This window comes from Moschus berezovskii, chromosome 22 (assembly GCF_049115385.1).
Source record: "Moschus berezovskii isolate FMDL1 chromosome 22, NW_MosBer_1.0, whole genome shotgun sequence".
NCBI lineage: Eukaryota > Metazoa > Chordata > Mammalia > Artiodactyla > Moschidae > Moschus > Moschus berezovskii.
In genome coordinates this window covers 55,703,731-55,729,632 of record NC_142481.1, presented here as the reverse complement: position 1 = coordinate 55,729,632, position 25,902 = coordinate 55,703,731, and the positions used below count along the sequence as shown (strand labels likewise).

The following is a 25,902-nucleotide window of genomic DNA, read 5'->3' as shown; positions in this document are numbered from 1 at the left end:
CGGTCACCTTTCTCTCTGGTGGGAGATGGCTGTGAACCTGACCTTCAGCACCGTCAACTCGACGTGCAGAGGGAATGGCTGGAAGAGCAAGCGCTCCCCACTCCTTGCCCTTGTTGACTTTGAGCATGTGGACTAGATTCTTTGTTCTCTTAAGTTGCTGCCCAAGCTTTCTCCTCCTGAGAGGCTCCAGGCATCATCACCAAATCAGCCCGAAGGTGGGCAGGATCCTGAGAAGGGAGAAGGAGGATGGGCCTGGGAAAGCCAGTGTCCCCTGCCTCCCGGGCTTTTGCTGGGTCAAGTGTGTGCAGTGGCCACTCTGTGTATCATACAGTTGTCCCCTCCAACGCCGTGGCTGTTAGTGAGCACTCCCCACCCAGGGTCAGGAGGGACTTCAATAGAGAGAAGGCTCCCTGAGAAGGGCACGGGCTGTCACCGGCAACGGGGACCAAAGAGACACAGCCTTGCCTGCCGGAGACTCTCGCTGGAACCGTGCGCGGGGGCAGCAAGGCCCGGTGGTCCCTTCGGCGCGCCCACGGCAGCCCGAAAGGGGGAACTGGTCCTTGTGTGGCCTGAGCCCTGCAGCTCAAGGTGGGAGGTAGGGGCTTAGGGTCACAGCCCCACTCCACCCCGTCTTCTCCGCTGTCGGGCAAGCCCCTGGCCGTAGAACCTGTTACGGACACAGGAAGTGGGTGGAAGGAGTGTTGCGGAGCCCCGACACAGCGCCTGAGGCATGGTTAGCAGAGCTGCGAAAGCCAGGCTTTTTACCTGCCCTTGGCTGAGAATCGGCCGGTGGTTAAAAATCTGCCATCCGTGGCTGCTCAGATTCCACCCACATCCACAGAAAGAAAAGGTGTTAGAGTCCAAGCAGCGTCCCCCCTGCGTGGTCTGGACCCTGGGCACACAGGTCAGGCGGTCACCATGGGAACCGGGATGCTCCCAGCACTCACCCCACCTCCCTCGGTGGCCATCTGCCTGAACCAAAGCAGAAGGATAGCTCCCTCGCTTTTCCTTCGCTTCAGCTGGTGTAAACGCATTCGATACCAGACACTCCTTAAAGCTGTTCAGTCCATGGGGCTCCTTCCAGAATCCAGGGACCGTGTTGGTGTTGCCATTTACTGCCCAGTGAGGAGGTGCGTTACGAACACCTGTTGGAAAGAAAGAGTCGACACCAGTGAAAGTCTGCATCCACCAAGACGCTCAGAGCAGAACACACCAGGATGCTAGCAAAACAGACGAGACTGTTTGAATTTTCTCACCGTCTCTTGTTTATTGCGATCTGTCCCTTCCCTCATTCACATCCTCTTTCTTAAACACAGGATGGTGGTCACAGGTATCAGATGTGTAAGGAAATTCCAGATAGGGAGGAGAGAGAAAAAAAAAAAACTAAAAATTTAGCAAGTTTAATCCATTCCACTTAATACTTTTGTAGGTTAGTCGCTAGAATTTTAACAGAGCTAAACCATCTTGGGCCAACATCATGGAACACTAGTGTTCCCTGGAAACCTAGCTTGGGAACCACTGAAATACTTCTCAAGACTGGCTGACGGAGTGTTTTACGTGTTTATTATGCACCTGCCCCCAGGCTTCCAAGTGGCATGTGTCACCATGAAAAGGGCCAAGCATGCGGTGTTAAACCCCAAATGGGCCCCATCTGTGGACTGTCTCACTGAGAAGTGACTCGTCTGAGGGCATGTCACTCCACTGGTGAAACGGGGACTTGGAACTCTCTTCTCCCTGCCCCAAGGTTGTGCTTCCTCCCACCCCCCACTTCCCAACTGTAACTTTGATCAGCTTCTGATCTTTTTAATTAAGAAAAAGTGACAACCGTCCTCTGTCCGAGAGGCTGAAAGCAGCTTTGAAACCATGTGGACCTTTGAGATACCAGTGTTCCATCTTATTAACCGTGTGTTTTGTTCTGTTTTCCTCCCGCTCTCTCTGCTCACCCTTCAGAACACAAACTTGACCACCCAGGAGCACGAGAACATCATCGTGGTAAGTCCCGGGCGCCCCCCCCCCCCTCGCCCCTCTCCCATGTCCGCAGCCCAACCAGGTTTGAGTGAATTCCTCAAGCACCAGCGTCATCTACCAGCACCGCGGCCTTGCTCAGTTTTGTCCCTTCTTTCAGGCCAGACGTGCCTCCCTCCTGTCTTTGCACATGTCAGAGCCCCAGTTGATGGGAGGGGGTGTTAATTATCAGTCTCTGAGGCTTGTAGCAAATGTATCTTAATCGCTGCCTCCTTCCTGAGTCTGCTGTGCAGAGTCAGAGGCAGGAGATGGCAGAGACCGTATAATGTATTCTCAGCCGTAACCCCATTAAATGAAAGGTAAACTTGTTCTTTCTTGCCCCGGGACCTGTCTTCTAATTAATCCACACATAGAACCCGGATTTAATTCCCTCTGATGTGCAAAGTGAGGGATAGTCTCTGGGACTTGACTATGACTGTAAGCGTGTTTGAGGTGAAACATCCTTCCTGGGTGATTCTAAGCTATGAAGTATGACTCTCACCAGAGAGAAGAAAGAAAAGAAGTTGCCCCTTCTGGGTGCCAGGCCCTGTGCTGTGTGTTTGAATTCATGGATAATGAAGACAGCCCCTGCTCCCAAGGAGTCCTTCATCTGTTAAATGAGATCATTGCAAAGATAGAGGCTTGTAATCTGGAGAGTGGAGTGGTGAACTCACCTGGGAAAGAAACCAGAGAGCTTCCCAGAGGCAGTGAGGTTCTGAGCTGGGTTTTGAAGGATCAATAGGAGTTTTCCAGATGGGGAAACAGAGGAAAGTCTTCCCAGAGAGAGAAAACAAAGCGTAAACAGAGATTTTAAGCAACATGGGATATTCTGGACGCTTCAGCTTTGCTGGAGCATGAAACGTTAAGGCAGTGGGAAGCAGGAAGGCAGAACTTGAAATGGAAGTGAAAGGCAGAGCTCTGTGTGCCCAGGAAAGGGTCTGGAACATCCGCCTGCCCAGGAGGTTTCGTGGGTACAGCCTTTGACACAAGGGCAACATCCCAGACACCGTGGCCCTTTGAATTGCATCTTAATCACAGAGCGTAAAGGCAGAAGCTTCTGTGGAGCTCCCCCACAGAGTCACTCACTGCAGCCGCTCGCTGAGTGTCCACTCAGAATGTAGAGGTTTTCCCCACGTTCTGCCCTGACTACCCTTCTCCTTCTCTTGCTAGAACAGGGGCAACATCGACCCGGGCCTCCCCACCACCTCGTTTCTCTGGCATACTATCAATTAATTATTTAACTGAACAGACATCTGTTGACCCATGAGTACAAGTATGAGCCAGACGCTGGTCTCTTTTCCACCAGCAGAGCTGCCGTTGAGGGATTACTGTGTGCTGGGGGAACCTGGCAGATAATCCAGAAATCACGTGGTCTGGGCTGGAGATGCATCCAGGGAGTTAGGGGAGCACAGAGGGACTGGGAGGAAGATGACGGAGGAGGTGGGGGAGCTGGAGTCCCAACAAGCGGATAGGATGCTCCTAGGGCAAGGCAGTCCAGGCGGGGAGCGCAGCCCGGGCAAAGGCAAAGAAGTTCTGTCTGTTGGAGAAGCAGGCGGCGACCGAGCAAGGCACTGGTGTCTTCCCTTCCTGGCTGGCAGCACCCCGGGTCCCACTCTGCACCTTGTCTCCCAAAGTGGGGTCAGGGCCTTGGAGTTGGGAGGAGCCTGGGAAAGGAATTTTGATCTGAGAAATCTGGGCTGCATTTATCCAGCTAATTTGGCGGGGCTGACCCCTTGATTGCACTGGGCTGAGTTTCCCTACTCAGCGGGGAAGCCTGAGAACGGGAAAGAATTTGATCTCAAGGTCTGACCCTTAGCCCACCGTTTTACAGCCTTGCTCGCGTTCAGTATTCTCTGTGACCAGTGCTGTTAAAATGACCAATGTTGCCTCCTTTTCATTCCAGCAATTACACGATCTGATTTGACCTGTTGACAATTAGTCTTCTCCCCACGGGGATTGGTATTAGGTGTTTTGTTTTGTTTTTTTATGTACTTAATTTTCAGAAATACTTTCACAAGTAATTTGAGTTGGTTTTATTCAGCCCATCAGTCAGACATCAGTGCTGTAGGTAATTGTTGGCTGGTAACAGCTGGCCTGTCACTGGACAAGCATGGACCTGGGGTCCAGACCCTGGCAGGGTTCCCACATGCTGGTGAAGAGCGTGGGCTTGAAGCCGAGTATGGTTCAAGTTCAGAGGCGAGTGCAGACCTTGGGCCAACCCCATACCAGCTGTGACCTTGGGCAAATAATGAAGAGCTTTTAATTTTACTTAAAATATCTTTAAGATATTCTTTACTTTTATAAGAATTTCATGAGTATATTTTCACTGTTTTTAAAAACAAAAAAGAAAAGATTTCATCCCATCCCAGCCCTGGGGCATTTCAGGGGGTGATAAACCCATACAGAGAGATATGGTTGTGTGTTTATATTTTGCTTTTAACATTAACGATGTGAAGCTGAATGTGTTGTTCTGTGTTTAGTTTGTTTACTTAACAACATGTCTTGGAGATTCTCTTAAGTCCTTTCTTGCATGTCTAACCTGGGGCTTCTTGGGTGGGGGCTGTCCCGCCCATTGTAGGACATCATAGCATCCCTGGCCACAACCCCCTGGATGCCAGTCACATCCCCCTGTCATGACTTTCAGACTTGTCTCCAGACATGCTAATGCCCCCTGGGAGGGGGACAGAACTATCCCAGTAGAGAACCCCTGGTCTACCCTGTACTCCGTTCAGCTACCTTGACACTCTAAGCCTCAGTCTTCTCATCTGTGAAATGGGTGTGACCACAGTGCCTTTCCCGCAGGGCTGCTGGAACAATTAACTGGGAAAGATTCCAGAAGAACATACACTCTTTTTTTTAATACTACAATCTAAAATGATCACGACTCTGTGACTGGGGCAGGCCTCCCCGCCCCTCTGTCTCTTCATCTGTACGAGTGGAAATCACTCACGTTTGACCTCACTGAGTTGTCATGAGGCTCAAATGAGATAATAGCCATGGAAGCGCGGAGCCCCCGCCTGACACCCACTGTGGACGCTTAATCCATTCCCACTCCTTCATTCTTTAACTCATTACTGTGAAGGGGCTGGAGCCAGGGGGATCCACCCTGCCTTGTGGCCCCCCTCCCAGAGACCAGTGCAGGGAGCTGGGCTGAGTGCCAGGCGGTGACTTGAGGGCTGGGGGAGCCCCTCGCCCCGTCCCCCACCCCTGCTGCGGCCCAGCCTCTCCCATGGTCACCCGCACCAGGCAGTGAAGCATCCCCATCCAGCAGGCCAGGCACTGAGCTTCTGAAAACAAGGTGCGGAGCCCGAACCGTGGGCCTGGCTTACTTGGGGTCTCTCATTGTCCCCTTTCCCTGCCTCTGGATTTGTCCCCAGAGGGGTTGCCTATATCCCGGTCCTGTGGAGAGCTCAGGCTGAGAAGTCAGCTGGTGAATAGCTCAGGCTCTTGGGTCACACTTGAAGATTCAAATCCGGCTCCAGCCCCGCCTAACCACGTGACTCTAGGCCGCAGACTTCACCTCTCTCAGGAAAGGTCAGGATGCACACCCGCCTCCCAGCGCGTAGTGGAGAGTGCTGGCGGGACACAGCCCGGAGCCCGGCAGTCAGGTGCCCGGTTACAGCAGCGGCTGCTGGGGCGTTGCTCGTGGCGCGCGGTTCTTATCACCAGCGTCGCGATCAGTCCGCATGGCTGTGGAGGACGGCGCGCGCGTGGTGGGCTCAGCCTGGCGGCCAGCTTGGAGCCCTCCACCCCCTTCCCACACTGTGGGGGAGAGCTTCCCGTGGTGAAGGGCATGCCCCTTGTCTGCCCTGTACATGGCGGCGGTCACCAGCTTCATGGCGCTGGTGAGCACTTGAACTGTGGTTAGCACAACTGAGGAGCTGTACTTTCATTGCCTGAAAAATCATTTTCCTGGGGCTTCCCTGGCAGTCCACTGGTGGTTAGAACTCTGCTTCTGCTGCAGGTTCAATCTCTGGTCGGGAAACTAAGATCCTGCAAGCCACATGGCATGGCTAAAAAAAAGCTTTCTCCCGTGTCACTTAAAATGGTAAGATTCACATGTGGCCAGCAGCTACTATATTGAACAGCACAGCCCCAGGCAAGTAAAACCCTGGGCCGTGTCTCCGCCTGTGGGTCAGCCTGCACGTTGCTGCTGTGAACAGAGCCTCAATTTCCATGGCTTCAGCTCCCACTGAGGTGCTCACGTAACTGACCTTGTCTGCCCAGACGGCGACCAGAAGGTCGGGTTTTCCACTGTGAATCAGCCCTCGTGCGTTGACACACCCCCTACGATTCCTTCCAAGAGATTCTGACTGACATGTTCCTCTTCTTTCAGGCAATCGCTCCTTTGCTGGAAAACAACCATCCACCACCGGATCTCTGTGAATTCTTCTGCAAGGTACGGCATCGCCGAAGCGGGGCTATGTTTGCAGGAAGCAGCCTGTCTCCGTGTGTGCGTTGTGGGGGTTGGTTTTGCAAAATTTGCTGGAAACCCAGACTCCTCCCCGAACAGATCAGGGGCCCAGACAGAGTTAGAGATGAGCCAGGCCCCCTCTCCACCAGACAGGTGATAAGTGAGGCCCAGGGTCCAGACCAACAGGTCAGAGGGGAGCACTGAGCTTTTCCTGGGAGTATCTTCCTGGCCATCTTGAGAGAAGTTTGCAGCACATTTTCTGGCTCCTGACGTCAGAGCTGGGCTGTTATTAGCCAGGGCTGCTGTGAGCACCGGCTGGCCCACAGTGAGAGCCTGGCCATGGGGCTTTCCCTGAGCCGGGCAAGTATGGGGTGGTAGGGGTGCAGGTGAGCTTGGAGGAGCCTCGGTGTAGGATCTCTGCTCCCAGGGACCCAGTGCCAGCCTCACGGTGGGATTCACACAGAATATGCCCAGAGCACGTTGGACCAGTCGTCCCTCGCCCGAGAGTGCACCTCAGCGGCCTGGGGGCTGGACCAGCAGGCAGTCCTGCTTGGTCCCTGGCCGGGTGATATTTTGACGCAATGATCTGATGTCCTTGGAGAGTCGCTAGGCCTGGGTTTGCTGCTCATCCAGCTCTTCTGGTCTTCCTCCTGCTGACCCTTTCCCCCAGGCTCGTGGGGTGTGGTCTGTATGCACAGTGAGACAGGTGCGGCGTGGCCAGGCGGGCACTAGGGGCCCGCTAGTTCTTGGAAGCCAGGACCCCGCATTCTGGGGAGGGTTTGTTTATGAAGGATTGTCCAGGAAAGCCCTGGTTTCTCACATCCTAAGTCCAGGCCCTCTGGAAACAGTGCCTTCAGGCCCCAGCAGGTTTAAATGTGTTGGAGCAGTGGGTCCCATCTGCTTCACCCGAGGGCCTTCAATTTCATCTTGAAAAACAAAATCCCAGGCCAGTGAGATAAATATCCTGAGAGCCTTGTGTGCCCTGCACACGGCAGTGAGCTTGCTCTCAAAGCCGTCGAAAGAAGAATCACAGAATTTTTGAGATTCTGGCATCCAAACACTAGCCCCCAATTTTCAAGAGACTCTTCCATTGGACCTTTGTGCTGCAGGAATCTCACCCTGTTAAACAGGACTGTGTGATAGGACTTGTCTGTACCACCGGCAACAACTGCAGACTGTCAGATCAAAACAGCAAGCGGGAGGTCCCATCCCCACCCACTTTCCTTACTCTCCCCAAAGGGAACAGAAAGCCATACAGCAGTGTGGAGCAGGGGGTCCCGGGCAGCAGAGCTGGGCCCCTGCCTCCCCCACACACCATGGTCAGGGCTTCCGGGGGCCCCAGCTGGACCCCGCCAGGCTCAGCCCTGACCGTGTCCTGCTGTCCCCCCAGCACTGCAGAGAGCGGCCCCGGTCCATGGTGGTCATCGAAGTGTTCACCCCCGTGGTCCAGAGAATCCTGAAGCATAATATGGTGAGTTGCCCCGGGCCCCCCACCGCAGAGCCCGCCGAGGGCCACGAGCTTCCAGTCTGTCACTTTCCCAAAAAAACCGGGGGATGGGGCTGACGGCCAAGGACCGGGGGACTGGACTTGGGATTGCAAGTCGGGGTCTTCGTGCAGCCTGCCCTGCTTGGCTCTGTGCTTTGTAGGTAAAAGGCAACAGGAAGAATCTTTGCACAGTAAGAATGACAAAAATAACGTGGTCAGGGGAGAAGAAAGAGGTCTCGTGTGTATAGCATCACAGATAATACCTGTGGGAACTTGGCCCTCGAGGAGGCGGGGGGTGAACCTCTCACTCCGTAGGAGGGGGCTGCCGGTGGCAGTATGCATGGAAGTGGGGATAAGGGCCGTGCGGTGCAGGAACCTGACGGTCGTGACCTCAGCCTACTGGGCGAGGTCAAGGTCAACAGTGAGAAGTCACAGTGTGACTTCTGGGTGAAGGCAGGCACCCTTTGTGATGTGAGCAGGAGGGCCCCGGCCCGCGGGGGTCTTCTCTCTCCAACCTTCCGCCTCCGTCTGATGGTGAGAAAAGCCTCAGACCAGTCCCAGCTGAGGAACGTTCCGCAGGACGGTCCTCCGAATGGCCAGGTGCTCAAACACAAGGAGAGTCCGAGAGGCGGTCACAGCCCCGCGCCCCCAAGGGGCCTGACGACGCAGCGCCGCAGGTGTTCAGGAGGGGTCCCAGGACAGGAACAGGGCGTGGGGGACCCGTGAGGAGGCCCGCGTCGTCTGCCCCGTAGCTCGTTTACAAGCACAGAGGCAGCATTGCTTTCCCCACTCAGTGGTCCGGGCTCCCGGAACCCGCCAGCCTTCTGCAGTCTCGCCTCGGTCCAGTGGGAACAGCCCTGGATGTGGTCGTTTTCTCTGCATTGCATGTGGGGAAACTGGGGCTGAGCAGACTTGGCCGATTGGCCCCAGGACCACAGCTGGAAACCGGAACAAGTAACAACTGCTCTCAGCTTCCCACGGGGCGCCTCTCAGAGCCGAGTGACGCTCCAGTGTATTGTCTCACGTGGCTCTCCTGATGGCCTCCTGCAGACCAGGAGACCCAGAGTCCCATGGGTCACTCCAGGACCCTGTGGGCAGGTGTGAAAGCAGCTCTGAAGAAGGGTGACCTGCTTACGGTTTGATCTGTGAGGGAGCTTCCTGCCTTGACACCGGGCCCCCAAAGAGGAGGATGCAGCCCACCACCTTCCCCAGTCAGGGGTGGAAACGCAGGACACGTGCGCCGCGCCCCCGTGTCCCACACCCAGGGCAGACATCCTTAGTTGATCACAGCACTCGTCCCGCGGAGCCCAGAGTGGCTTCAGAATCTTCCTCCAGGCAGCCACGAGCGTGGGGCCGTGCTGGTGCTGTGCGAATTCTCTCTGGCTGATCGATCGCACACCGCCGTGAACTGTCGCTTGTTTCAGAGCTCTCCTCCGTGGTTTTAGATGAACGTGTATTTCTTGTTTTCTGAGCACAGGGGGTGGGTCCCCTCCATCCAGTTTTGTCTCCAGGACTAAGAAAGAAACTTCGCTGGGGGGTAGGGGGTGAGAGGTGTTCTGCCTGATTTGGGCTTTAATCACTTCAAGGACGCTCTCTGGCTTTGGCCAGCTGGGAGAAAAGGGTCCCTGACCGTTAACTTTAAAGTCACCATGGATGTGGTGTGAGGTGAGGGTCACGCTCTCTCGGAGAGCAAAGGTGCTGGAGTTCCTTTGGCAAAGGACCTCATCTCATTGGACTTGTCAGGGACGGAGCCACCCCCCAGGGCGTCCCTGGCCAGGGTCCACCCTCCTCAGATACAGAAGCACTTAATAAGGATTCTCTTAGGATGTCTGACTTCAAAGGGGAAAACATCAAAATTCAGGCAGCCTCCCAAAGCTTGACCGTACAGCGTCTTCCTTATGTCTGGTTAGTTTTATGGGCCCGGAGTGTTGACCATGTAATTTTCTGGATAAAAATCAGAACAGCTACAGGGCAGACCCAGAATTTATAGCATCTGTTGTGGTCTGGCAGAGCCCGGGATCCCTCAGGCAAGAACCCTCTCTTCATGTTTATAGAACTTCCCCCCGTGGTCCCAGCATCCAGGGATGCTGTAAAGCTTCACAGTCCCGCTTGCTCTTGAAGTCCACTGATTACACACTGAACTGTGTGAGGAGAGCTGCAGGCAGGACCGGGTCGGGAATGAGGCCCTCCTGCAGGAGAGATGAATGTGACTGTGGCTCACACCCCGTGTGGGAAGCACCACGAGCCTTCGGTGTCACCCACATAACACCCCCTAAAGCTCAGTGATTGGCCGGGACACCGTTTGGGAGCTGGCACGGAGCGCCTGGTCACTCACTGGCCAGTGAGTGTGCCTAGCTGGCCACCAGCCATGGACCTGTTAACACAGTGTGAACCCTGACGTCTCCTGACCCCGTGTGCAGTGTTTCTCATTGAGGGGACACTGGAACATTGGGAAATGGGGTGGGTCACACACACACACACACACCTGCCTCATGGTGCTTTTGGAGTCTTCCTACTCTGCAATTCCTATACTGCGAGTGCAGCTCTTGTCAGTATATCACGTGGCCCATCTCATGGATGAGCAGACCGAACCTAGGTTAAGAATCTCAAAGAGTGTTGCTCCCTGGGCCACAATAAAAATTAGATATGGAAGCAGTCGTTCAGTACGTTCCCCTGGAGATTCTAAACAATGTGTTCACTGCATCCCTGAGAATGATCACAGTCCCTGTGCCCACATGCCACTCACTGGCGTGTTCTTGTAGCCAAGGTGGCAGGAAGATGTGGCCGTGGTCCTAGTGGCCCACTGGCTGATCGGACCTCCTGTTTTCCAAGGGGCGCATGTTCGACTTTGCCAAAGAGGCGAGATGTCCCTCACCCACATGTTCAAAGGCCACCAGGCCAATCTATAATGTTGGAAAAATGACCTTGGCTCTACAGAAATCTAATAGAGATAATAATGGCAGGTATCTTCAGCAGGGCTTAATGGAAACAGTTTTCACAGAATCATAAAACCTCATGGGTGGAAGGAGATGAGTTCTTGCAGCCCTTGTTGCACAGGGCCGGACAGTGGGCCCAGAGAGGGGTGTTCCTGCTGCCCTTCTCTGGGGACTGTGGGCATCCACCTCAGTGTGAAAGCACAGTCAGGCTTCAGGCAGGGGCCCCGTCTCCAAGCCCAATGTGCATGCGCGCACATAGGTACATAAACACACACACACGCACGTGTTTAGATTCTGAGCTTTCTCCATGGCTTTTGCTGCCCTCCTCATGCAGGGGCATGACTCTAGCAGGCAGGATTGGAGGAGATGAGCCCCGACCCCTTGGGGAACCTAACTCAGTCCCTCCCTGCAGGTGCAGAGCAGCAGGCCGGTCAGGAAACCCACCCTGTGAGCTGGCCGGAGGAGCCGGCCGGCCGAGTCCTACTCCACTCCCTTTCCCCAGGGCCCGTGGGATCCATGAGATCCACAGGGCAAGTCCTCAGGGGCCCTATTTAGAGTCCTGGCCCAGGTTGCTTTTTGTTACGTGGGTTCCCCCGAGTGGGGGCTAGAGGAGAAGCCGAGGAGGCTGGAGACCGCCAGGCTGCCCTCTGAGGTCGTGCTAATCAACCTCATTCCCACCCTGACTGGCCCTCCACACTGTTGGCACCGCAGCTCGTGGGTTCACAAGCCTAGCGACTCCGGGTCCCTAACGTGACGTGGGACGGGCGCAGTCCTTTCCCGGCCCACACTCGCCTCCCCCAACCGCCTATGCTGCTCTTCACACTGGACACGTGATTCCTCATTCCTGCCCCACCCCTGCTGGGCTGACCCAGGACTTACCAGCCACCTCCATGTACACAGTCCCCGTCCAGGGCACACACTTGCCTTCCAGGCCACAGCTCTCAGGCATGCACACCCGCGTGCACAGGAAGCAGGGGGCCCTGAATCCCTTGGGAGCTGCAGAGAAGGTGTTTGTGGTCATGGCTGGAGCCCAGCTGGAACCCTCATGTAGCCCAGCTGGGCTGTGTTCCCAACACATCTGGGTGGCGTGCTCACCCCTGCCACCTCGCAGGGTAGCCGACCAGTGCCAGGGACCCTCCTGAGCCAGGTCGTCTCCCAGCTCCGCAGGCAGGGCATGAGCTCGGGGGTGAGCAGGCCTGTTCCTTCACGCGGAAGACGTGTGTGCTTCTAGGAGGAGGGCGTTGCTGGTGGCGCCCCATTGCTCGCACACCCAGGGCAGGGTGGGACCCCTCCCACCCATTCTGGTCTCCTCCAACCCCTGCCCTCTGCACTCCCTGTAGGACTTTGGGAAGTGCCCGCGACTGAGGCTGTTCACTCAGGAGTACATCCTTGCCTTGAACGAGCTCAACGCGGGGATGGAGGTGGTGAAGAAGTTCATTCAGAGGTGGGTCTCTCGTCTGGGGCCCCTCTGCTCCTGGCCGGTGGGCCAACTTTCCCCTGCACCCAGAACCAGGTGCTCTGTTGGCGCTAGGAGAGGCCCTGCTGGCATTGAGAGGCCCCATTCACCTCATCTTCTACAGGGGCCTCCTGGGTCCTCTTGGCTGTGCACCGTCCGAGGCACTCACTTGCTGTGTGACATCAAGTCAGTTGCTACACCTCTCTGATCCTGTTTCCCCGGTTATCTACCGGGATTGTTTGTGCAATTAATCAGATGATATCTGAGGAAGCCCCAAGCACAGTGCCTGATGGTCAGTAGGAACTCGGGAAATGGCAACAGTCCTAAATGATAAGAGTATTCCTGTGGGTGCTGGGGGTGTGGTAGCCCCAGAGAGTCCTCAGCAGGGAACTGAACAGCCACCTCCCAAACTTGCCTCGAGGAAGTCAGATCCTCTGAGTCACTTCTGGTTTCGGGCTGGTGGGGAAGGGGGGTCGCTTCGCTCTGATTGTTTTAACCTTTTCTCAGTGTCCTCACCTGTGAGATAAGGACTATGGTGCCCACTTCATCCAGTTACCGTGAGGACTCGGTGAACTCGCACATGCAGACACCAAGAACGGAGCTTAAGTGTGGCAGGAACGTTAGCGATCATCGTCACAGCTGCTCATTTTTTTCAGAAAATTGTGATAGCCTGTTCAAGCTGGTTCCAAAAGCTACTCAGTACCTGGAACTCACAAAGCATTTCCAGACCCATAGGACTGTCCTTCTGCCAGAGCCCTGGGGACTCCAGGGCTCCCTTACAGCACCCAGTAATGGTTTATGAAACTGTTTCAGGTTAGGCCTCTTAACGTTTTTCCAGCAATGTTTTGGGTACTAACCCCAGGCCCCAAAGAGCACTGGAATGGGGGTAGGAGACCCATTTTACAGATGAGAAAACAGGCAAAGACAGCTGTGGTAAGTAACAGCGGCTGGCATTTGCAGAGGACCGTGTCCCAGACCCCATGCCAGGCCAGGGTGCCGATAATAACTTTTTCTTTCAAAGCAGCCCACGTGGACAGCAAAATGAGGTGCTGTGAATCCTCATTTACAGAACCACTGGGCATAAATGCGTCGGTCCGAGGCCGTCTGGCCCCTGTAGGCGACGTCGTCCTCTGAATTAGAGAATTGGGTCCTGAAGTGAGTAGGGGACCATTGTCCTCATTCCAGAGCTGAGGAAAGAGTGGAGAGTTTACGAAGCGTGCCAAGGTGCTCCGCTGGGCTGGAACCCAGGGATCCTAGGCCCGGAACTTGGCTCTCATGCCTGAGCACAGAGGAGCCCAGGACCCAGATCCCAGGGTTGCCACCTCCCTGCAGAGGCCCAGGGCCACCCCGTCCTGGGGCCCCCTGCCTCCCTGCCGTGGGCAGCACCCCCACAGCTGCCCGCTCACCGGCCCTCTGCTCTTTTCCAGCATGCACGGCCCCACGGGGCACTGCCCCCATCCCCGGGTCCTGCCCAACCTGGTGGCCGTGTGCCTGGCCGCCATCTACTCCTGCTACGAAGAGTTCATCAACAGGTCAGTGCCCTCGGCCTTGAGAGGGTCTGGGTGGGACACGCTCTCTCCGGAGATGGGGGTCTATACACACCTGGGCGGCCGGGAGGGTGGAGTGGCTTCCACTGGAGCTGCCCCCAGTGCGTCTGCCAAACCCCAGTGCTCGCTGGTGCCGGGGCCCAGACCCAGGGTGTGGCCAGAGAAGCTGACACTGGAATCTGCTGGTGCTACACGGCCATCGTATTAACTCGGCTTTAGGGACACATGTCTATTCTGAAGATTTCTCAGCCTCAGGCCTGTGTGACAGGAAGAGGGCATGACAGAGCTACTGTCCTGGGTCCCCCGGGCTTGGGTGCGTCGGCTTGTGCGGGAGCTAACCCCCGAAGGCAGTGGGAGGGCAGCTGGCAGAGTTGCTGTTGGTACGCAGTGAGTGCTGGAGGCCCCTGAGCGCACCCTGGGGGACCTCCCGGGAGACTGTGCGACGTTCTCAGAGCCCTCCCCTTGAGGGATGATGACGCCGGGGTGGGTAGTTACCAGCTCCCATTCTTCCCGGGTCAAGGTTGGCTCCGAGGATGCAGAGTGACGTGGATGCCGTTGGTTGTATGAACTTTGTATGGTGATCTCTGGGGTCATGAGAAAAGATAAGACATGCAGGGCGCAGGTGGCGTCTGCAGCAGCAGCCCTGCCCAGTCGTTCAGGCGGTGCACTGCACAACTCCGAGAGGGCCAAATTGTGTCCAGGCCCCACTAGAGCCGGGGCCACCACAGGGATATATTTCAGTCCTTCAGGAAGAGGCAGTGGAGCCTCACTGAAAACCTGAGTGAACTGGGCAACATGAAGATGTCCTGCTGGTCATTCCCGAGTGCCTGTTTCACGCTCTACAGCAGCTTATGTTTTAAAAAAAAAAAAAAAGGAGGAGGAGGTTGAGAGTAGTACATGGCCTGTACAGCCGTCCTCAGCTTCCCTGTGTACACAGGTGGTCACGTGCCCTTGGCCTTGCAGCCTGCACCTCTGGAGCTGACCCGCATGCATGTCAAATGCAGGCCACCCCAGGAAGTAGGAGGAGCATCAGGAGTGTCACACACTCTCAGGCTCCTTTTGCTCCCGAAACCTCTGATTCATCTCTCCCTCCCCGACTCACTCCATGGACACCTGAGCTGGGACTCTGGTCTCGGGGCAGGAGCAGGAAACGGCACCTCCCCGAGTTTTCCCTCTGAGTCTCCACGGCTCTGCCTGGTTGCCCTGGAGCAGGGATTCCCTGACTCAGGAAGCAGAATGGAATCTCTCTCCCAGATGCCCCCCAGGAGAAAGAACCAGGATTACAAACCACGCACGCTATTGCACAGAGAGGGAGCTAAAGACAGCAGTGGCCACCTTCATCCTTCTTTCATCCTTTCTCTTTTTTGGGGTGGGGGCTCTTCTTGGCTGTGCCACGCAGCACGCGGGGTCTTAGTTCTCTGACTGGGGATCAACCCAGGCCCCCTGCATTGGGTGTGTGGAGTCTTAACCGCTCTTCCCACAAGGATGTCCCCTGCCCTGCAACACTCGTTTAGTGAGGGTCCGTGGTGTGCCAGGTGCTGAAGGCACAGAAGTGAAGCAGCCAGTCTCCCGCCCTCCGAGTGGCTGATGAAATGGTGGACGGAGAGGGTGGGGAGTGAGAAAGCGAGCGGTGAGGTCAGGGCTGTGATGAAAGAAGCCAGAGGCGTAACTCACGTGGTCTACAACCCTGGGTGCACTTCAGTCACCCGAGAAAGCTCTACAAACTGAAGCCTGCATGAAGCTAAGCATAAAGTAAACCCTGGTTCGCAGCTCCTAATCGCTGGGGTACCTCCATCGGAAGACAGGTGCAAGAAGGTTTATAGCAGCGTTGTTAGTCATAGCCCCAAACTGAGGTCTGCCTGAGCCCAGCGTCCTACGGCAGCCACGCGGATCAGCTGTGGTCTGTTCACAGGGAGGAATACCGCAGGGCAGCGAGAAGGAGTGAACCAGTGCAACCGGCAAGCCAGGGATTAATCTCCCAAACACAGTATGGGACAGAAGAAGCCATAGAGTGTGAGTCTTGTTCCTTAAAGTGCAAGAACAGGAAAACAGTCCATGGTGATAGAGGCCAGAATAGTGGCTGCCGCCAGGTGGGGAGTTAGGCGTGAGAGGAGCTTCTGGGTCCTCAGGAAAGTTTCACGTCTTGACCTTGGTCCATGGTTCTCAGCTGGGGGCAGTTTTGACCCCCCTGGTGTATCTGGCAGCGTCTGGAGACATCTTGGGTTGCAGAAGGAGGGGCGCTGCTGGAAGAGTGGGTAGAGGTCAGGGATGCTGCTGAACTCACTGCCATGCATGGGGCAGCCCCCCACCCCCACCCTCCCAGGAATTACCTGAACTGTCTGGAAGCAAATATCAGGCGTGTCCGCAGGGAGGAGCTCTGGTCTGGTGGCTGTCTGTTGCACCAGGGAACTTGTGACAGTCACAAAGCTCTGCACCTGAGATCTGTGGATTCACCTGGACGACTGAAGTCACCGCAGGCGTGTGCTGGAGCCCTGGCACGTTCGGATCCCACAGTCAGGGATGGCACGTTGGCCGTTGAATCTGGTTGTGGTGGGAGTATTCACACCAAGAAAATCGGCAGGCACTACCCCTCAGGACTCCTGTTTTCTGCAGAGTTGGTTGTGAGATATTTACTTACGTCCCACTGGTTATATCTTTAAAAAGAAAAGGAAAAAACGGTGCCTGGGCCCCACCCACCGCAACTCTGATTTAATTGGAATGCCCCTGGCATCAAGTTCTGTTTGGTATTTGTTTGTTTGTTTTTAACACCTTAGGCAAATGGCACGTGTGGCCAGAGTTGAGAACCCCTGCTCTAGGGGAAAGAGAGGAAGGGGTTCTGCGGAGCGGTGATGCTTAAACTGACACATCCTGGCTGTCAGCAGGGCTGGAGGCAGGACAGGAGGACCCAGGCAGAGGGCCAGCAGGCGCCCAGGCCTGGCAGGGCAGGTGGGCCGGCCAGTGGTCACGTGTCCTCTATTGGTGGTCCTTAAGCGCCTGCTTCACGGTCCCCTGCATGGCTTATCTCAAATGTAGACTGCTGGACGCTGCGTCTCTGGGCCCGGCCCGGAATCTGCATTCTTGGCAAGCGCCATGGGTGACCTGCTCCAGGCAAAAGGCCCCTGCAGGGGAGGCAGTGAGGGGAACTGAGTGTGACCCGAGCAGCGAGAGGGGCGGAGGCCGAAGTTGGAGGGGAAGGCCGGGCCACGGAGGGGCCACACTGCCGAGCGTCTCCCACCTCCCACACCGAGCTGCTCCTGGGGCCCCCCTGCCAGGCCCGCTTGCCTGACCAACCCCCAGGACCACCGGTGCCACTGGTAGGGGACCACTCTTTGAGTGGCAGGGCTGTGCCTGCCTTAGAGGTTTTCTTCTAAGGGCATTGTAGTCACCTGTGGGTTTTAAGTAGAGAAAGGACTTAATGTCCGTTTCCGGAATCCCCTCTGGAGTCCCCTCTGGCCAGTGCTGCAGAAGCTAGGCGTGACCTTGGGGATACTATTAGGCAGCGGTTGCAACTTGGTGCCCAGGGTGGAGGCTTGGGGAGGGTGAAGTGGGCCCTGGTACCCTCCCCAGCCCACACAGGCAGCTCCAACTCCCCGCTCAAGACAGCCCAGCATCGGAGCCCAAAGTAGTGTGGGTTCTGAGAGCCACCGTGAGCCCCTCCAGGAAGTCATGCCGCGGGCTGTGAGACCTTTCCTGGGCTCAGGTCCACCCACCCTGCTGGTCAGCCCCTGGAAGACAGAGCCCCACGCCGTCCTCCCAGCCCATCCACGGCGCTCTCAGCGGGTACACGATGTCCTCATACACAAAAGTACAGACAAGCTGACCCAGGTTAGCATAGCTCGCTGGAAAATCACCCAGTCTGAGCCAAACAGCCTTGAAAATCCACTCCTAAATCCCAGCAGAGGCAAAGGGGATGGAACTGAGCCTTCGGGTAGCAAGTCAGCTCTGAGCCTTTGGAGTCAGCTAGCACGCCTCCCGCACCGGACCACACACAGTTTTCCATGAGCCATAGAATTCTTGGATTTCAGCTCAAGGGTTTTGTTTTTTTCCGCAGCAAAGCTTAGAGTGTATTTATCAAACATCCTTGGTGGGCTCTGTTCAGACCTGGCTCATGGCATGTGCTTGACCATTTAGGCCCTCCGAATGCGGTGGGTGTGAGTTCTACGCCCAGCCCACATGCACAAGGAGCGCGCACCTCTCTGTGGACACACAGCCGCGTGCGTGTGGCCCATTTAAGGAGGGTTGGGACGAGCAGCTGTTTGTGGTCACATCATTGTGCTCTGAGTCCCTGAGAGCAGCAACCTCAACCTTGACAGCACACATAGGAAGCCCCAAACCTTACTGGTGTCCGGACTCCACCCCAGAGAGTCCAACCTAATGGGACCTCAGGATGTTTAGAAGTTCCCCAGGGGACACTAGTGTCCAGCCAGGGGTGGAGAGCTCTGGTACAGGGGCAGGAAGGGTGAGAATGGCAGGTGGAGGAAATCAGGGAAGACTTCTTGGAGGAGGAGGACCTGCATGGACTCATCCTGGATCTTAGAAATGCAGGCAGCAACCTGGTTTTACCTCCTAGCCCCCACTAACAAGCTGGATCATCTGGGTAGTCATTTGACCTCTGGTAGCATCTTTTCTCATCTGTAATGTGGAGAGAGTAATTCCTTCTCTTCAGAGATATCTGAGAATGTCTGTGTGAAAGTGCTCGGCATGGTGCCAGCCCAGGGGCACCAACAAAGGACCGCCCACTGCTGGAGTTCCCTTCGTTCTGAAGTGCCACCTCGCAATATTTGGAAGCACCCAAGGAGGGGGTGTTTTACCCCCACGACGCTCTGACAAGTCCTGCCATAAAGAGGCCCAGCATTTCCCACTCACTGTGACCTCAGTGATGCCACAGCACCCTTTGCCCAGCTAACACCCATTAACCCTCTGCACACGCATCATTCCTCTAGGCAGTGGAGAGGCCATTCTGGGGAGTTAGCCAAGAGTGGTGGGGTGCTGCAGACAGGAGTGACCTGCGGACCACAGGGGACCGGAATGTGAGGTTTGGGGTTCCTTGGAAGGGGGTTCCACGGTGGAGAGCAGAAGCTGAGCTTTCTCAGCCAGCAGGGATGGGGCGGCAGAGGTGGGGCTTGGGGCCTGTCCTGAGGACCTTAACCTTATGGCCTCAGCCAGAGGAGGGGACAGTTAGACCATAGGAAGCAACTGAAAACCAGATCGCTAGGAGGTCTCTAAGGTGTGTCCAGAAGGCGTCTTGGTGGAGGTGCGCCGATGGCCTTACGAGTCAGTAGAAAGGTCAGCATTCACTCATTCACAGTCGTGTGTCAGCCACCTGCTCCGACAGGTGGCCCAGTTCAGATGCCACCTCTGAACCTCTACCTCTCCTTGTCTGCAGGCCTTGAGGAGGCCTGCGTGCTCGCTGGTGGGTGGGAGCCGGCCCAACCCGATCCAGGGCCGCGGGGGGCACTGAGCAGGTGCAGCCCCGCCCGTGACGTCCGGGACCGCCCCCCACCGGGGCCGCACTCATGGCTCTCCCCGCCTCCCGCAGCCGCGACAACTCCCCCAGCCTGAAGGAGATCCGGAACGGCTGCCAGCAGCCCTGCGACCGGAAGCCCACCTTACCTCTGCGCCTTCTGCACCCCAGCCCGGACCTGGTGTCTCAGGAAGCCACGCTGTCCGAGGCGCGGCTCAAGTCGGTGGTCGTGGCCTCCAGCGAGATCCACGTGGAGGTGGAGCCCGCCAGCACTGCCAAGCCGGCTCTGACGGCCAGCGCGGGCGACGACAACGAGCCCAACCTCATCGACTGCCTCATGGTCAGCCCCGCCTGCAGCACCATGAGCATCGAGCTGGGCCCGCAGGCCGACCGCACGCTCGGCTGCTACGTGGAGATCCTCAAGCTGCTGTGAGTGAGCCGGCCGGCTGGGCGACAGTGGGGCGGGGCTCGCAGCTGGGGGCGGGGCTCAGTCGGGGGGAGGGGCTCGCAGCTGGGGTGTGGGTTGAGTGTGCACACGCATGTGTGTGGGTGCACAGAATGCAGACATAGGGCATGAGGGCACAGGTTGTGAGGGGTGTTGGGAGTGCAAGCCAGGCTCTGTGTGCATGTTTGTCTGAGGACCTGGACACGTGTGTCAGGCATGGCACAAGCAGGATGTCCACACGTGGGTCCATTAGTCTGAGAAGCTGTGAGTGCACACTCCTGCCCAGGGTGTGCTGCAGTACGCGGTACCCGAGTGTGTCTGTGTGGACACCTCAGCGTGTTGTGTAAGGTGTGGACTCACTCTGAGTTTGAGATTGTCCTCGTGTGCGTGTGTGTGCCTTTGGATGTATGCAGGCATGACAGCGTGTGAGTGGTTGCCTCCGTGTGTGTGACTGTCTGCATACACGAGCTGGACGTGGGATGGGTGTGGATGCCTCTAAGAAGCCCATATGTGTGTTTGAAGTGCAAGTACATGTGCGGTTGTGTCTGGGTGCTTGTGCTTCTGTGCATGAGTAGCTCTTGAGTGCTCACCCGTGGGTGTGGACACTTGTGCACAAGAGCTGGAGTCCTCGTGTGTTTCTGTGTATGTGTGCAGAGGTGCCCATGAACCACATGTGAGTGTGTTGCATGATCCACGCATGCTCCGTGTGCATGGTGTGCACATGGTGTTGTGTCCTGCGACCTCCTCTGGTGGGCAGGGAGGAGCATGCCTTGCAGATGAGGGTCTGCGTGCCTGGCTGGTGGGAAAAGACCTGGGCAGGAGCCCGGAGACACGGTCTGCTCCTGGTGGCGCTTCGGAGCTGGGTGCTCCGGGCCTGGGCAGGGTCTCCCAGGGCTCAGCCCTGCCTGGCTCACGGTTCTGGCAACCAAGGCCAGCCCAGAGTGCACGTGCATTTAGCAATGCCCCCACCCAAAGCAAACCCCAGATTCCACCCAGAGAGAATCCCCCAGAACGCATCTCAGTTTGAGGCTGAAGAACTGCCCACTTCCTCCCGGGATGGCAGTCAACTCTCCAAGGGACAGACCAGCCACAGTCCCGTCTCCTCCTCCTCTAACCGAGCCCTGGTCTCCTCCCCAGACCCCTGAGCCCGACTGTTTTCTGCAAACACCTGGAGCTCCCGGGCCTTGTGGTGGCCCGAGCCCTGACTCATATTTCTCATTAAGCGCTAAGGGTTTGAGTTTCATCATGCAGTTGACGCTCTTTTTTTTTCCCCCTTATTCATAAACACATTCATGAATCAAGAGTCTGTTCTTCCTAATCTGCTTCCAGACCTCCTGCCTGCCCGCGCCGCCCAGCTGGGTGGGGGTCTGGGGGCCCGCCGGGTGGTGTTCCTGACCGCTGCTCAGAGCAGCCCCTCCCGCCTAGCCCGGGGGTCTCCACAAAGCAGGGTGCACACTTCCTGAAGCCCTTTTCACCATGGGGGCGCTCAGAGCACAGTTTGGGCCTGATTACTTCTCCTAGGCGCTCTCCTCCACTAGCTCTGCCGCCTGCTTGAGTCACTGGCCCACCAGAGGGCCTCACATCTGTCAAATCCGCAAAGCCCCAGCAGCTCAGGGCACTCCAAAGTATGATCCATTGGAAAAAGCACACATTCAGAGCCAGGCTATTGGGCTTAGGGGCTGGGGGTGTCCATGTCAGCTTGTGACCATGGGCTGGTTACCCGCCCTCTCTGAGTCATAGCTGCCTCTAAGCAGAGAAGGCTCGGGTCTTCTCAAGGCATGGGTACAGCACAGATCGGGTACAGCACAGATCAGGTACCCCCCCAGGCGTAAACACTGGGCAGATGGGGGTTACTGTACTTCAGTAACAACAACAACGGTATTTCCTCTATTTTAAGGTACTGTTGGGACTGAGACACATCATCTATTTAATAACAGCACTTCGGGAGGGAAAAAAAATTATGGGATTCAGTGCAGACTCAGTTTGCAAGAAACGTGCATCTGAGAATTGAGGAAGTGCGGCCATAGCACTTAGTCTGCTGTGTTCTCGGGGCCTCGGTTTTCTCATCTGTAAAGTGTGTGTTTTCCTCAGGGGGAAGAATTTAGGACTTGGTGAGAGTGGACTGCTGTGATCAATAGGACGGTTCGCTAGATGAGAGTCGTGTGTAGACAATGAAAAAACAGAGGCTCTCCTGTGAAATTGAGAGGTCTTGTCAGCACATTGTGGGGTCCAGAGAAGTCCTGCCCCGAGCCAGGGCCCAGCCTGGTGGACCGCATCCACAAGGAGCAGGCACCTCTCTTATCCTGAGAGTGGGTGAGGGTCCTGGTTAGTGGTCTGCGCACTGGAGGGCCTGCAAACTGTTAGAGTCTGACAACTTCGAGAAGGAACATACGCCATAATCAGCTCCCCGGAGACTCTTGCAAAGGAGGAGACCAGCACAGGTCAGAGCTGACACTGAAATCATCATGGTGTGAGGGCGAGGCTGGGTGGGACGATGGGACTTGGGAGTCAGACAGACCAGCTTTGGACTCTAGTCATCTGGTGCCCAGCTCTTAACCTGCTGGACACGTGTGCAGTTCACACATTAATGTATCCATCTCTCTATGCATTCTCTCATCAAATACTGACTGTGGGCCCAGAGGGGCAGGATTCTGTGCTAAATGCCAGGGCCCTTTTGCTCGAAGCCTCTGAATCTGAGTAGTGCCAAGTGCTGAAAGCAGTGGCATCGCCTGGTGGGGTGGAGCATGGGGATCTCTAGGCACAAGCGTGGCAGCAGGCTGAGTGATGCCCTTCTGTCCAGGAAGAGAAAGGCTGCTGTCATGAGGGCTAGATAGGTACATTGGCCATTTTCTCATCAGCTTGAATCTGTCTGCCTCCTTGTTACTTTTGCAAACACCTGGATTTTGAAAGAGGCCTCAGTGGGCTGGGAGTCAGCTGGAAGATGCCTCACCCCTCTGGGGCCCTTAGGGAAAATGCAGATGAACTTGGGGTTGTTCTAGTGACTGAGAAACATACTAGAGACTAGACTGTAGAAGGCAGGCACTGGGGACATGGCCCAAGACAGCCCTGCTCAGTGAAGAACTTGCTCGGCCAGATGTGTCGGACGGCACAAGGGAAACACCAAGGGTTTGGTGCAAGGAAGCGGGGAGACTGGAGACCCTGGCGGATAAGAATGGCTGAAATAGCCTCTAGCAGGCTGAGAGATGGAGAGGGGGCCTGTAAGAGGTAAGGGGCCAGGATGAAGCCACAGGCTCTGGGGCATGGTGGGCTGGAGCCCAGCCAGCATCCTCTGTCCTCATGAGGGTCCCTGGGACCCAGACACGACCACTACCAGCTCACCCTCCACCAGCCACTGTCCTCCCAGTGGGACTCAGGATCGTGAGCTGGGTTCCCCGGGGGACAGGGATGGAAGGACCATCTCCTTGGTTGCACATCAGTCCACATGGGGTCCAAGCTTCCTCCCCCACATCTAACTGATGATACACTTTAGGAATCTGCCTCTCTGGGCCTCAGTTTCCCAGTTGTGAACTAAGGATGGTCCTCCTGGTCAGTGCGTTCCGGCCCCCAGGGCTGCCTTGAGCATTCAGTGAATTCCTGCGTGCCTCGTGTTCGCCACAGCACCTGGCACCTGCAGGCTTGTGGCAAGGATGGGTACCCGGTTCCCACAGTCAGCATCTGTGCGTGGGCTTCTGGCAAGGTTTTTAGATGCTGCCAGCAAAGCAGCAGAAACTCACATCTGTATGTGTGAGCACCGTGTACGTGTTCGAGTAGGTGGACCCATCTGTTTGGAACCTTGAAGATACAAATCCCTGGGGCTTGTGGCTGCTCAGGAGAGTCCAGACGCTCCCTGGTGCACCCGAAGCCAATGGATCCGCCCGCAGCCTGGGAAGGTCCCCAGTTGGGTGACGGGGCTGAGAATGGGGCTTTGCAGGTCACTGGCCACAGAGATAACAGCCACTCGTTTCTCGCCGTGGATTTTAACCCCCGGGCCAGCTGGTCGACCTGTTGAGGGAGCGTTGTACGTGTGACGGCAGGAGCAGGGCAGGGCGAGCCCCCTACACACCCTCCTGGCACTCTGGTCTGCCTCACCCCAGGTGCCCTGCTCACGGTCCTCCAGGAAGGCCGTGGACCTTCCGCCTGTCCCCCAGGCCTCGCTCTGCCATAGTTCACCCCCCATCCCTGCCCCAGAGCCCCTTTGAGGACCCCACCCCCACCCCAGGGAGCCACCCTCCAGAGTGTGGCTGCAAGAGACCGGGGTTCAGGTTGGACGCTGCATGCAGGCCGCCATTAGGACCAGGTCTGCCTGACCCAGACCCATGTGCTGGGGGACCCGGCTTCTGAGAGGCTCGTGTGGCCCCAGCGTCTCTGGCTGGGGTGTCTTCCCAGGCACCTTGTCTAGGGGGCGGCGCAGAGCCCCGGTTTCGCGGCACCTGTCAAGCTGCGTTGCAGATCTGCCGAAGTGCACTGTCCCCTGCCAGGTCAGGGTGGTCGCCCACATCCTCAGAGCCACCTCACTTCCTGCGTCTCCCACCTCACTGGCCCAGCTTGACCCTGGTGTTACCCACCCGCCACCTCCGCCCGCCCGCGAAAGGAAGTCCTCGGTCACGTAGACGCTGAACCCCTCGTGGAGTAGCACGGGGCCGGAGGCCCGGGTCTCCTGCTCAGAGGGCCTCATTCAAGTGTAGCTTCTCCCTCGTCAGCTCCATGATCCTCAGCAGGTGTCCTGGCCTCTCTGGGCCTGTCCCGCCTCTGTAAGCAGGGTTAGGGGAGTCCGGGTGTGCTGTCTGGCCCCCAGGGCGCACCAGAGGCCTTGAGGTTGCTTAAGGGTCCTGGTCCACCCTCGCCTCCTCCTGAGCCCAGGGAGGCTTGGCTGTCCTGTGCTTCCCGGCTGGGCTCAGTCCTCCCAGCCCAGCTGGCAGCTCTCCCTGCCCCCCCCCGGCAGTCTTGCCTGGCCTGCCAGCTTTGAGGCCGGCCCTGCTCTCAAGGTGCTCGTGACAGGTACCCTGCTGACCACGGGGGTCCCACACCCATCCCGTGGGCCTGGCCAGCCCCTGGGCTCCGCGCACCCGGCCTCGGCCCGACACCACCACTGGAGCCTCCAGACTGGTCACACTGGGAGTTTGGAACAGGTCCAGGAGCCAGTCACAGACTCGGAGCTGGGCAGGGCCATGGCCAGGAAGGATGTCTGTCTGCCCTCCACCTTGTCCTTCACCCCTGCTCCTCCTCCTGGTCCTGCCTGAGCTGCCATGCTGGGCTGGGCACCCGCTTCCACCCAGACCCCAGTTGAGCCGCCCACTGGGCGCCAGGCAACACACGCTGTTCACCGAGCAGTGGTGTGGACATCCCCTTCCGTTCAGGAGAGAGCTCTGGGCCGGGCAGATCCTACCCGGGATCCCGGCAGGCACCCACAGTCCCCACCCGACCCCGGCTCTGGGCCTCTTGACACCCACTCTGATTTGTGTTTGTTGTTCAGCTGCCCTGTCGTGTCTGACTCTTTGCGACCCCATGGACTGCAGCACACCCAGCCTCCCTGTCCCCCACTCTCTCAGAGCTTGCCCAAGTCCGTGTCCACTCTGATTATGGAGGATTTAAACACTGCTTAGAATTTTCTGTATTTAGCAGCATTTCCACACTGAGCGTTTTTTATTATCTTTATTAAAGCACAAGAAAAACTAGTACATGCCCCTTTTTGAGAACGGGAATGGGCCTGCCTCTGCACATGGAAACAGTGGGCCGGAGCACAGACTCAGGAGCCAGGCTCCCGAGTCACAGTGACCATGTGACCAGTCTTCTTGGCTGTAGAATGGGGAGCTCACCAGGTACCCTGGAGGAATGCAGGTCTGATCCACACACATGCCTGGAATAGCCTCTGGCTTGTGATGGACATTGTCTACAGTGTTTGCACCGATTATTCTTAAATTTGTCTGGAAACCATGAGTGAGTCAGTGAAAGGTGGAGGCGAGGGAGGGGTTCAGAGGGAGACAAGGCGCCTACCAGAATCGGCGACGGCAGGTCTGAGGCCAGAGGGGTTTCGACGTCCTGACGGGGCCTCCCTGAGCCCAGCCCCCCCACCCGGGCAGCAGACACCGTCTTGCCACTGGAGTCTGAGGACCTGGCTGGGCACCCTTGCTTCCAGCCTCCCGGCTGCCT

General features: G+C 56.9%; 1 protein-coding gene across 2 annotated transcripts in view; it reads left to right on the top strand.

The window, feature by feature from the left end:
* The window catches only part of CMIP (c-Maf inducing protein), a 208,807-nt gene that overhangs the window by 167,411 nt on the left and 15,494 nt on the right, over positions 1-25,902 (top strand). For both annotated transcript variants that reach the window (XM_055413063.2, XM_055413064.2), the window contains 6 exons: positions 1,951-1,992; positions 6,341-6,403; positions 7,809-7,889; positions 12,181-12,284; positions 13,724-13,828; positions 19,383-19,736. In XM_055413063.2, the coding sequence (XP_055269038.1) occupies positions 1,951-1,992; positions 6,341-6,403; positions 7,809-7,889; positions 12,181-12,284; positions 13,724-13,828; positions 19,383-19,736 (749 nt within the window). The remainder of the gene's footprint in view (positions 1-1,950; positions 1,993-6,340; positions 6,404-7,808; positions 7,890-12,180; positions 12,285-13,723; positions 13,829-19,382; positions 19,737-25,902) is intronic.